The following is a 12478-nucleotide window of genomic DNA, read 5'->3' on the forward strand; positions in this document are numbered from 1 at the left end:
CTGGTGCTTTTGTAAATCACTAGGCCTGCAGCTTGTTGACCTGCCCTCCCCAGCTCATACACAGGTTCTCTCCAATTGCCCTTTTGGCAGCCACTCCTCCCTTGTTCATAGCACTGGTCTAGGAGTCAGGGGACTCAGCCCAAGAGCCAGCTCTGTCTCTTGCTCCTTGTGATGTGGCAGCCCTTAACACTTCTGAGACTCCACATCCTCTTCTGTACAAGAAGGTTAGACTAGGTGGTCTCACTCTGTGGTCCCATCCAGGCCTATCATGCTGTGAATCCACATGCTCCCCAAGATCAACAGGAGCCCCACAGGGTACTGTTCAGTCTCCCCCCTGGTACTCTGGGGCCCATGCTTTCTTGTCTAACCTTGATGGGTCTAGAGAAACTCTGTAATGTATTGACTGGGAACAAGGAAGCACCCTCCAGAGTAAATTCAGTTTAACTCAGCCTGCTCTGTAGATCAGCAAAGTACTAAGCCCGGTCAGAGATAAAAAAGAAGCACAAAGAAAGGGCCTACACTACAGGGATTGGAATCCTGTTAAGAGGTCAGAAATGTGCTTGTGACACAAGCAGAGAACAGCTCTAAGGCAACAGGAATCAGGTCTGGTAGTGCTCGCCAACAGAGTGTGTGAAGGAGAAAGGAATTGAAAGCCAGGGGAAACTGTATGGGAGGGGATGTGTACACAACATGAGGGAAGTAAGCAAAATAAATTTATTGTATCCAAATTGTGGAGTTTAGAAATCCAAAATCAGGTTGGCAGGTTGGTTCCTTCTGAGGGCTGGAGCAGAGGACCTGTCTTAGGCCTGCCTTCTCAGCTTGTAGGTGGGCATATCTCTCCCAAATCTTTTCACTTGGTTTTCTCACTGTGTGCATGTCTCTGTCCAAGTTTCCCAATTTTATAAGGACATGGTCTTACTGAAGTGGACCCACCCTACTCCAGTATGACCTCATCTTAACTAATTACATGCGCAATAGCCCTAGCTAAGGTCCTATCTTCAGGTACTGGGGCTGGGGCTTTAACATATGAATGGGGAACACAACTGAAGCCCTATCAGAGGATTTAGCTGGGGAACTCAAAGGAGGAAAGAGGTTTAAAACGTGGGTAGTAGATAGGAGAGGGGACAATGGCAGCAAAGGCAGAGGGGCCCAGAGTGAAGAGTGCATAGGGTGTGGTAAGCAGAGCTATCGCTGGATGACAAGAAGGAGCAGGAGGCTGGGAGAGGTGTGAGGAGGGATAGGGACCACAGCAGAACTTGGTCTTGCATGTCAAGGTATGGGTCTTGGACCCAGGTGGCAAGATGTAGAGCATGAATCTGTGCAGGGTGGTTCAGATCAGATAGCTGCCAGGTAAGGGAGTCAGGCAGAGTCCTTTGGATAAAATCTAGTCTGAGCTGAGGAATAAGGCTAGAATGGTGAGTGTAGCAATGAATGAATGCTAATTTGTGGGGAAAATGCATTGGAAATGCCATCAAAACTTGAAGATACCTCGAGACTGAATCTAAAGTGGCAAACAGTAGGATGTAGGACTGGTGGAGACAGCATGGGATGTTGACTTTGAAATGGTGATGACACATCCACTTGATCACTCATGCATGCCAGGCTCCAGGGAACCAGCAAAGAAGGAGATGCAGCTCTTGTTCTCAAGAAGCTAACAGCTTCGTGGGGGGAGACACACAAGATTCATCAGTGACATCATAGTAAAGCAGGTACTGAGAAGTGAGTAGAGTAGGAGGTCTAGTTCCACTCAGTAGAGGGCTTCCAGGTATAGATATTGTTTTCAAACACAGGCTGAGAGCCTCAGCACATGTTGGTGGGGGGTGGGAGGAGTTGGAGGAAGACTTAGAAGGAAGCAGGACCCCATCACTGAATGAGATACCTGATACATCTCTGAATGAGATACCTGATATGTGGTGGGTTGTGAGTGGGAATGAGGTACTAGGCTAACACTCTGACTTGGGACTCATGCATGGAGGTGATAGAAAAAGAAAAAAGTAGAAAAGTGAAGGTACCTTAGAGTTATAAAGTATTAAGAGAAAGAAGAGGATAGAGAATGTGGCTTAGGGTGTGCTCTCATTTGGGGGTCAGGGAAGGAAAAAGAGTCAAAAGACACAGAAACAAAAATTCATCCAGGTAAGAAGGAGTCAGTGGGGCTGGGTGAGGTGGCACAGGCCACTAATCTTAGCATTTGGGAGGATAGTGAGTGCCAGGCCAATCTGAGCCATATAGTGATACCCTGTCTCAAAATAAACAGTAAACAAACAAAATAAAAAAAAAAAGAAAGTATCCAGAATGAAGGGAGATAAAGAGGGATCCAGATGTGGCAAAGCAGTTGAAGAATGGAGGGATGAAAATAAAACACAGAGTCCTTTGGAAGAAATCTAGTTTGAGCTGAGGAATGAGTCTAGAATGGTGAGTGTGACAATGAGGAAGAGGCTCTTTCCTTCAACCATCATCTTTATCCTTCCTTAACCCTTCCTCATATTGTCCATGCCCTAGGCCTAGACAAGGGACTCTGGTAATGTTGTTCTAGTGAGAGGAAAAAAATGTAAAATTCTTGGGAAATGATTACTCCTCAGAGGGAACCCTGAAAAAGTGACTTCCACCAATTTTAGACACATTCTGGTATTCATTTGGATTGCATTGCCATAGCAACCACTCTTCCATAACCATATAAACAGGAGTTTTACAATAGCAAAATAATGAAGTATGCAGCCTGAGAGTTAAGAATGCTCTCCAGTGGGGTTACCAGGTAGGAGAGGCTCTTGGTGTGTTCCATTTATGTTACATAAACCTGCACATTCTCTGGAGGCCTTTGGGGGAGAGGGAGAGAAGCCATCTTAAAAACATATTTATTTTAAATGTATACAAATAATCACATACATATAACAAACATCTATACTTGACAGTAAACAATGTGAATTAGCAATGTAAAATGCTTGTCAAAAAAAATTAATGTCGAATTAAGAAATTTTATTAGGAAATAAAAACAAAGTAAAAAATTTGAAAAACAGGTGAGATTTAAAGTTCCCCATCATCGTATCTCCCAGGGATAACAGCTACAACCATATTTTTATATAAGAATAAATACATAAAATACAAAAATACATATGTGCACGTATGTGCATACATATGTGAAACAAATGGGAATACACCTGCTATGTTTTTTTGTTTGCTGTTTTGTTCACTCTAACAATGTGTTTGGTATCCATTTCTACATCAAAACAGCTTCAAAGCTTGTGGCTTTAAGCAGTAGCCATTTTGGCTTTTCCCATGATTCTACAGGTTAGGGATCTGGACAGGACACAGCAGACATAATCAGCGTCTGCTCCACATGTTCGGGCCCCAGGTGGGATACTTCAAACGATGGAGCACTAGACCATCTCATGATGGTACCTTGGAGTTCCTCCATAGATCCTCCCTCTCTAGTGCTTCCTCATCTTTCAGGGCCTCTCGTGTGGCCTTTTCTTTCCAGCAGGGAAGCCTGAACTTCTTAATGGCAGCTCAGGACTCCAAGAACAGAAAAGCAGCAGTCATCCAGCCCTTTTAACACCTGGGCTCAGAAGCCTAAGAATGGAATTCCTGCCACATTCCATGGGTCAAAGAAGTCCTGGGCCTGACCCGCATTCATTAGGGTGGAGAAATGGACTCCACATCTCATGGAGAGTGGCTCACACAGGGAAGGAGCAGATGAATAATCACCATCTTTGGAGACTATCATTCCACACCATTCAATACTCTTTAGAAGTGTGGTTTTTAATGATTGCAGAGATTTCTTTTGAACACATTTAAACTTTTTCATTTAACCAAAGTGTTTGCAATCTCTTTAGATCCTAAGATCTGCAGCAATAGTAGTCTCCAAACAAATTTATAGTGTCTAGTAAGGCAAACTGATGTCTGCATTCCATCCTACCCTGATCAGACTTCTCTAGGGCACTGAATTAATTTTTTTCTGAGTATTGCAGTTTTCACTGGATGTGGACAAAGTAGAACTTGTTTGAGAAATACTACTGGCATGGTGAGAGGCCTCACAGCCTTATTATGGAAAATGAAGAGGGAAAAATGAGTGAAAACTTGTATTAAAATAGTGCAGTGCTATTGGGGGAAAAGATGTTAAATCAATTTTGAATGGCTTCAGGAGGTAGCCCTAGGACTAAAAGAAGGAAGTAATAGGAAGACTTCAGTTAAAAGCATGGCATACAGTAATCCCTATGGTCAAACCTGCCCAAAGTGGAACAGAATTGGCCCAAGAGTAACTGTATTTCCTTTCCCTGGAACTGTAGGCAAAGAGTTGGCTGACACATGATAGGAGAGATGAGAGTGTCATTTTCTAGTTGGTTCAACGACCTTTATGAATGCATCCAACACTCACTTTCTGTGTTTAAACAGGTTTCTTTTCTACCCCAAAGGACAAGTGCATGCAGGGTATGCCCCTTACTGAGCCTCCTCCTGACAATCCTGACATTTGCTAGTGGGCAGGGGAAGTTTTTTCCAGGTTTTTAAAGAATTATTAATTCTTTAAAAGTTCCATTATTTATAATACAAGAAGAAGACCAAGGCAGAAAGGAGAATAATGGAAGGGATGAACCAATTTGGGGTATAATACATATGTATAAGGAAATGTCACAATGAAACTCCCCGTATAATCATCATAAACAAAAATGTCTTTGAAAAAAATGAAGGACAGGAAGGTAAAACAAGTCCTATTCAGGGATTGTTACCAGGAGGTGGGGGGAGGGCATAAGGAAGGGGTGAAGAAGGGCAAATATGATAGAAGTGCTTTGTATTCATGTGTGAAAATGGAACAAGGAGACCTATTCAAACTGTTCTAAGAAAAGGGGTAGGGGGATAAAGGAAAAAGATGGAGGTACTGCAAGCACTTTTGTAAATGTCACAGTGTACCCTGGTACATTATAATATGCTAATAAATCCTTTAAATCTTTAAAAAAATTTTAAGTTTCATGATTTATTAATTATAGAAATGATCAGCTTTTTTTCAGACAGGAAAAAGAATGAAGCATCAATTTGACTTTTAATTCTCTAATGTTTCCTATGTCAACTAGTGGTCACCTAGATTATGAAGAATTTTTAAAGCTGGAAGAGATCTTAACCATCAAGTTTAATTTCTATCCATTTTACAAATGAGAGCACTGAAACCAGAGCCCAAGATCACACAGATGGTCAATGGTGGAATAGGAATTAGACTCAATGTCTCTTGATTCTGATGAGAGTTTCAATTCAGTTTTAAGAAAGTAAAGGAAAAGTCTCGGAACTCAACCTTCAACCATACCTTGACAGATGATAGATAGATGATAGATAGATGATAGATAGATGATAGATAGATAGATAGATGATAGATAGATAAATAGATATAGATAGATAGATAGATAGATAGATAGATCGATGATAGATAGATAGATGATAGATAGATAGATAGATAGATGATAGATAGATAGATAGATAGATAGATGATAGATAGATAGATAGATAGATAGATAGATAGATAGATAGATGATAGATAGATAGAAAGATAGATGATAGATAGATAGATATAGATAGATAGATAGATAGATAGATGATAGATAGATAGATAGATATAGATAGATAGATAGATAGATAGATGGTAGATAGATAAAGATTGATCAATTAAACTATAATAGAGCAAACATTTTAAATACATTTAAAGGGAATGAATCAGTATATTATACTATCAGGAAACACATCATCAAAATCAGCTCAAGGCAAAATTTCTGACTTTAAGATGTAGGTACAGTTTAAAATTCAAACCTATCAGTGCTAGTGGTGGAGTCAAAGAAAATGTTTAGGACTGATTTGTAGAACAATGTTTAGGGCTAGTCTATCTTTTTTTCCCCCATTCCCTGGTGGTGTAGGACATATGGGCTCTTAAGTAAGATCATTGAAACTGTTATTTTATTGTCCAGCAGAGTGCAGCCTAATCAAATGCTCATACACTCCTGGCCCATAGAGAGTCACATGGAGTTGTTTCCATCTTAGAAGGGAGAACCCTAACTATGTCTCACTGGCACCTCTTTCAGCACAGCTGGCCTTCTTTTCCCTCAGTGGTGACTAGGAGTGTGCTACACAGTCAGAACCCATGGAGACTGAGATAGCTTTATGGAACATGGCTCTCAGCTTATCCAAATGCAGACTACAAATCAACAGGTCTGAGGGTGTCTGACATTGTGCATTTTCAACAGTGCATAGCTCCAGGCAGTGCTGATGCTGCTGGTCCAGGGGCCACACTTTGGATGCAACATGGTGCAGGTTGTCTGCTCGTCCCTTCACCTTCACTTAAAATATGAATGATGAAGCCAAATTATTGGGAGAAAAAGTGGAAATTTTTGCTAGCAATGCAAATTTTACTTACATGAATAAGCCATACAAGCCTTTCAGATCATTTGTAATACATCAGAAAACCCTAAAAAAGGTTTTTCTTTCATCAGCCAGAATTCCCTTTGCTTCAGTATGAAGTCTTTTCCTCTGATATGTAACATCTTTGTCAGAGCCATCACTTCCACAAACTCCCCTCAAATTTTGGCTTGGTCTGCTTCAGAGATCCTCAGTCATGACTGCACATTTGAATAATATGGAAGGCTTTGAATGTTTTTCAATGCTCTGCCCACACTCCATGGACCATTTAATAATAATCTGTAGGTGTTAGACTCAGGCATCAGTATTTTTTTAAAACTCCCTGGGTGGTTCCAAATGTATCCATGGTTGAGAATCACTGGTCTCTATTTTTTCCCCATGCCCTGGCAACGTAGGACATATGGGACAAGTCTGACTAGCACAATCCCTTTTCTAGACCTTGTTCTCTTGATAAATCTGTATTGAACATCTGTTTTATGCCAGGCTCTAGTCTACATGCTGGGGATAAACAATGAGCAGGAAAAGAAGTGTAGCTGGGAGAACATGTATGTAAAAATGAGTCCACAATTCTGAAGGTGGGCTTCTCTTGAATGTTTGAACGCCCTGCTCTGGGGCCTGATTTCTCTTGGCTAAAGAGGTAAGACAGGACTCCTGGCCCTGAGAAATCTGTTTTAACATCATCCTCCCTGCTCTAGGACCTTCAGAAGCACTGCTCTGTTTTTTGTGCTTCTCACTTTGCTCTTAACTCCTTGGAGTAATCAGAAAATTTATTCATGCATCCCAGCTTTTATCTAATGAAGGAAAACAGAGATTTTACTTTTTGTTCATGTGCCAACTTTCCCTCCCCCTTTTCTCACCCACCTCCCTGAGTTGAGAATCACTTGTGGCCTTTCCAGTCTGTGGACTATGTCCTTCTAGCTTCAGCCTTATGATCTTTTCTGGGTTGCAACAGGAAAGCCTGATCTGCAGGAATGTTGTTTGGGGTTTGCTCACCAAAAGCGAGGTCCACCAACTGGTATAATTGATATTATCTAGGGTTCTCACTCAATATGCAGAATTTTGGGCCTTAGGTCAGATCTACTGAGTCAGAATCTACATTTTTCACCAGATCTCAGGCAGTTCACATGGACATTATAATTCAAGAAGCTCCTAAAAACTTTGAGAAATGGGGAGTTCTGTACCTTAGAATTTCACTCTCATATATGGAGTTTCAGATTCACTTTTTAAAATGTTGATTTATGGCTATTTCAAAGTTTAACAGTTTAATAGCCTAGTACTCAAATACTCAGTGTTCTTAACTATAAACTTTTGGGTTCTGCTCCAGGCAGCACAGCTGATAACATAAGTCTGCTCTAAACACAAGTGTCTGATTTGTCAACTTGTTCACATGGGGAACATCCCTGTCCCACACCAATGTGGCAACAAAGGTATCTGTGAGAAGAGCCAGTTTTTTTTTCCTTATAAAGGCTTTGAATTTTCTCAAACACTGTGAACAAATGTTTGGTTTGGTTCCCAGAGTTCTTGGCACATAAAGCATAAAGGGATAATTTTGGATTGAAAACTTCTCAGGGCAGTTGTTACTACAAGTGACCTTGATCACAGAAAAAGAGTCTTCTAATCTACCTGATTTAGGATAGATCTGTCTGTTGATTGTCTGCCTGGTCTGAGTTTATGCGAAGTGTATCCCAGTTTTGCCAAGCAGTTGACCTGTTGGGTTGAGTTCTTTGGTGCTGTCCACTTAAATAATGGAGAATGTCTATCATGCACAGCAATTTTATACTTGTCAGAGTTATAAGACTTTTTGCCATAATTATCCAACAGGTTCAGCTGCTTCTTAAGACAGTCTTCACTTATAAGAATAAAATCATATCATAAAAAAACAGTATTTCTATACATTTGAATTCCCCAGGAAACTATACAACATACTATTTCCTGCATTTTCCAATAGACCTGACTTAATTGGTCTGTGGGGGAAGGGGTTCTGGGTTTCTGTGTGTATAGACTTTCTCAGGTAAATCTAACATGCAGTCAGATTTGACAGTCACTGTCATGGAAGAAGGGTTTTATTTTTTTTTTTTTTGGGTGGTGGTGGTAGTACTGGGTTTGGTCTCAGAGTTTCACACTTGCTAGGCAGGTGACCTATTGCTTGGGCCACACCTCCAGCCCAAGGATTTTATCTTCTGACTTGACAATGTTCATATATTCAATGAGTTTAATAGCTGTGTCATAATTTTCAGATATGTTAAAAAATAAGACAGACTCACTTACTAGCTTTGCACCTTTGAAGGAATCACTTAAGTTCCATAAACCTCAGTTTTCTCTTTTCTAAAATGGGTCTAATTATTTCTTCTTCTATAAAGCAGGGGTAATTATTACATTAGAAGGTGGTTGTGGGAATTTAAATAAAATAATAAGGTACTAGGACAGTACCTAGCATATAATAAACAGTCAACAAAGTGGGAGTTATTACAAAGAACAGTGGACATGACTGTTGTACACTCAGAAATGGAACCAGCCAACCTCTGGGTCTGATGGTGGAGTCATGACACAGGCTTTGACAAAATAGTTCTCTACTGAGGTTACACGACTGACCCCATAGAAGGCACCTGAAATAAGTTCAGGGAATGCTTCAAAGAAGCCCCTTATCATTCCTAACTGTCTTAAATGAACAGAGTGGAGCAGTGATCACTGAAGTGGATTAGTTATACCTAATATCCACTCACTCCTCATAGAAAGAGAAACCTATTCCAGAAATCCTCTGAGAAGAAAACTGCCAAAAAGAAGCAAAGGACATCCTGGGAGACAGTAATGGGCCTCAAATTTGAGAATTAGTCTGTTTCCTTTTTTTGAAAGGGTGTTCATGCTATAAGCCTTTAAGAGCCCATAAAACGAATTGAAGTAAATATGTGATGAGAAATATCCTTCTTAGAAAATTAGTCAGAAATCTCCTGGATTTTTTTTCTATTTAATTTTAGGTTATTAATCAGATATTGTAAATAAATGTCTTCTCTATCTTTTCTTTTTAAAACCACTGTTCAATATAAACATGTGAGATATATGTGTGCATGTGTGTGTTTGTGTATATATATATATATATGTGTGTCACTTAAATACAAAGCAGGATTTTTTAAAGTAGAGCCATAGCACTTTAAGAACAAAGGATTTCTGCTAGGGTGAACTATGGAATCTCCACAATGTGATGCTAATGTCAAAATAATATGAATTTTATTGAAATCACTTTCTTGGTTCTCAATCAAAATACTAATTTTACACTATTCTTGTAGAAGCCATACGAGGATGCCCATATCTCAAGTTTGCATTTTAAAAAATCTGGCCACTTTGGCTGAGCTAAAAACCTCTCATTAAAATAGATTCTAAAATATAGGAACTGTTTGTTGGATAGTTAGAATATACCTATATACCTGTGATGTTAACTGAACTCTGGCTTAATTTGAACCTCTTTTCTAGTCCATTTCCAGAGTGGCCTTTATTAAACAGCTGGTTATGTTATTCTACCACTCAAAAAGTCCTTAACAATTTCAAATCAATGACCTTAAGTTGGCATTCAAGGCCCCACAAATCTGTCCCCAAACTGTTCTCTAACTCTAACATTTTCCAAATGTTCTGTGGGGGGCATATCCTGGCATTTTTGCTCACTCTGTCACTTTTGAGAGACCATTTCTGCTTCATTTCTGTCTTTCAAAGCCTTCCTCACTCTGTGCCCTGCTCAGAGGTTCTCTTCTCCATAGTAGAGATCCAGTCCCCACCTCAGCCCGTTCTCGTCTCAATTTCACATCTTACTCACTTAGTGTCTTACAGAGCTTCATATCACTGCTACAGCGATGATTATTATTTTCCTTGTGTTAGCAAATATTTGGGGAAAAATAATAATCTTAAGGGGACAGGATATGAACTTTTCAGTTAGACTAGACCTGAGTTAAAATTGTCGTTCTTGAGCAAGTCACTTCATTTTTATGAATTTCGGCTTATTCATTTATAAAATGAAAATTTTCCCAGATGTATCTGGATCAGTAGGGGAAGTTTATGAGAATGTACAGATAAATGTCGTCAGTAAGGGATAGTTCAAATTATCACAATTTAGGGCTGGAGGAGTGGCTCATGTGGCAAATTATCACAATTATTCAGATGATCTTCCCTGCTAGCTCATTTACATTACCTTGCAGCCTCTTACCCTCCAGAGTGCTTTCTGTATTGAATGGAAGCAACCCAAATTGTTGGCATCTGCTGCCTGGATCTTACTGAGCTATTAGTTTTTCAACATCTGTTTTAAGTTTCAGAAAGAAATTTCCATTTTTAGGCAACAGCAGCATTTTTTCTGTAACATTTCAATGTGTCTCAATCCTGCAATGATTATAAATTGTGCTTGATAGAATCCAAGTCAGCAAAACCATGGAGGGTAGCCCAGCCTGTGAGTACCTCTCCTTTACCTAGGCCTACGAGACCATAACCTTCTTCACAAAGATCCTGAACAACAAGGAACACAGTGTGAGATTTTAATAACATTGCCCTTTGCTCAGATGTTTAAATAGCAGCAATAATGGAGCTTGAGAAGCTCTTAATTACCCACTATACTTAGAGACAGGGGAAGTACAGGTCATAGAAAGCCTGGTTTTCTTTGACATCTAAAATACTGATAACAACACAAGATGCACTCATGATGTGTTCCTCATGACAATTATTGATTCTCTTTTCTTGATTCACAATTCTCTTATAAAACTACCCAAGGAAGCAGCCACTGCTGTCTCCAGTAATTTCTGAATCATTTTGTATAGAAAGCAGAATCTTCCAAAGCACTATGCTTCCTAAATCCTCTGAATACTTATTTTTTCCCCTTCCAGTATAAATGTAGCATATAGGGAACACTGAGGGGAAAAGCATGAAGTTTGAGGAGACTCAACTCCCAGAGGAAAAAGTTTTGACTGTCAGAAATGACGAAACTGTCGTAAGAATATTAAATCAGCCAACCTAATTATGAGATATAATTGTGGTTATGTTTTTGTGTCAAGATGAATAGTTCAATTCTCTTTATCAAGATAGAAAATGAAAATCAAGGGAAAGGCCAGAGCAGACAGGATCCCATAATTAGGAGAAAGTACCTCGTCCTATGTACAGCAATGTTTCAGCACCAAGGACAGGGCTTTATTGGGCTTGATACCCACACTATATAACTAATAAATTTTTAAATGTCTAAAAATTTTCACTCAGATGATTATGTACTCATCTACATATTGTTTTTCTGAGTATTAGTTTTATGTCAGATCTTGGCATAACATACAAAGATGTACCTGCCAGTTACAGCTCTAAAGGTAAAAGTAGGTAAGAGATAAGCAAGGGAGGCAAGTTAATAAGTGATTATATTACTGTATGACAAGTGCTACTACAGAGTTGTGCACAAGTTATGTGGGAGCCATGGGAGGGAATAATTAACTCTGACTGGTGCAAAGGAAGACTACAAAGGAGTTGACCTGTAAGCTGGATTTTGAAATTTTAGTAGGGAGAAGAAACACCATGAAAGAGAACACAGTGTGTTTAGAGATTTGATGTGGATGAAAAGCAAGGAGAATGGAGAAAAAAGGATTAAGCTAGATCAGAGGACCAAGGCCTAAACTCAAGTTAAGGGAGTTAGACCTTGTTCTGGAAAAATGGAAATCCACTGAGTAGGGCAAGATCTGATCAGATGTGTGTTTTAGAAAGATAATTCAGACAACAGGAAAATAGACTGAAAACAAGAAGAAATAGGGGGAGGGCAGAAGGACAGATGAGGGTGACATTTCTCCATAAGAAAATGGAGACCATGGCTAGCATAACCACAATTAGACAGAATTTATTTGCCCAGCGTTCATTTGCTGCTCACCAATGTTTCCCCTATGGATTGTTTTTCTCCAGATTCCTCCAAGAAGATAAAGGATGTCTTGACTGAATTTAATGAGGGCGGGAGCCTCAAACAATATGACCCACATGAGGTAAGAACATTTCCACTTAAGACTTTTTAAAAAGTGGGTGTTCCAGCCTTTCCACAACTTGTTCTCCTCTTGGAGTCTTAACTAGTTTCTCGACGTGTTTTCTC

At 39.7% G+C, this 12478-nt stretch overlaps 1 protein-coding gene across 5 annotated transcripts in view; it reads left to right on the plus strand.

The window, feature by feature from the left end:
• Positions 1–12478, plus strand: part of Dgkg (diacylglycerol kinase gamma) — a 199943-nt gene that overhangs the window by 33320 nt on the left and 154145 nt on the right. For all 5 annotated transcript variants that reach the window (XR_012447999.1, XR_012448000.1, XR_012448001.1 and 2 more), the window contains exon 3: positions 12298–12374. Coding sequence is in view for 1 of the 5 variants with exons in the window: in XM_074073594.1 (XP_073929695.1) it covers positions 12298–12374 (77 nt within the window). In the remaining 4 variants the exon portion in view is untranslated. The remainder of the gene's footprint in view (positions 1–12297; positions 12375–12478) is intronic.

This window comes from Castor canadensis, chromosome 5 (genome assembly GCF_047511655.1).
Source record: "Castor canadensis chromosome 5, mCasCan1.hap1v2, whole genome shotgun sequence".
Lineage (NCBI taxonomy): Eukaryota > Metazoa > Chordata > Mammalia > Rodentia > Castoridae > Castor > Castor canadensis.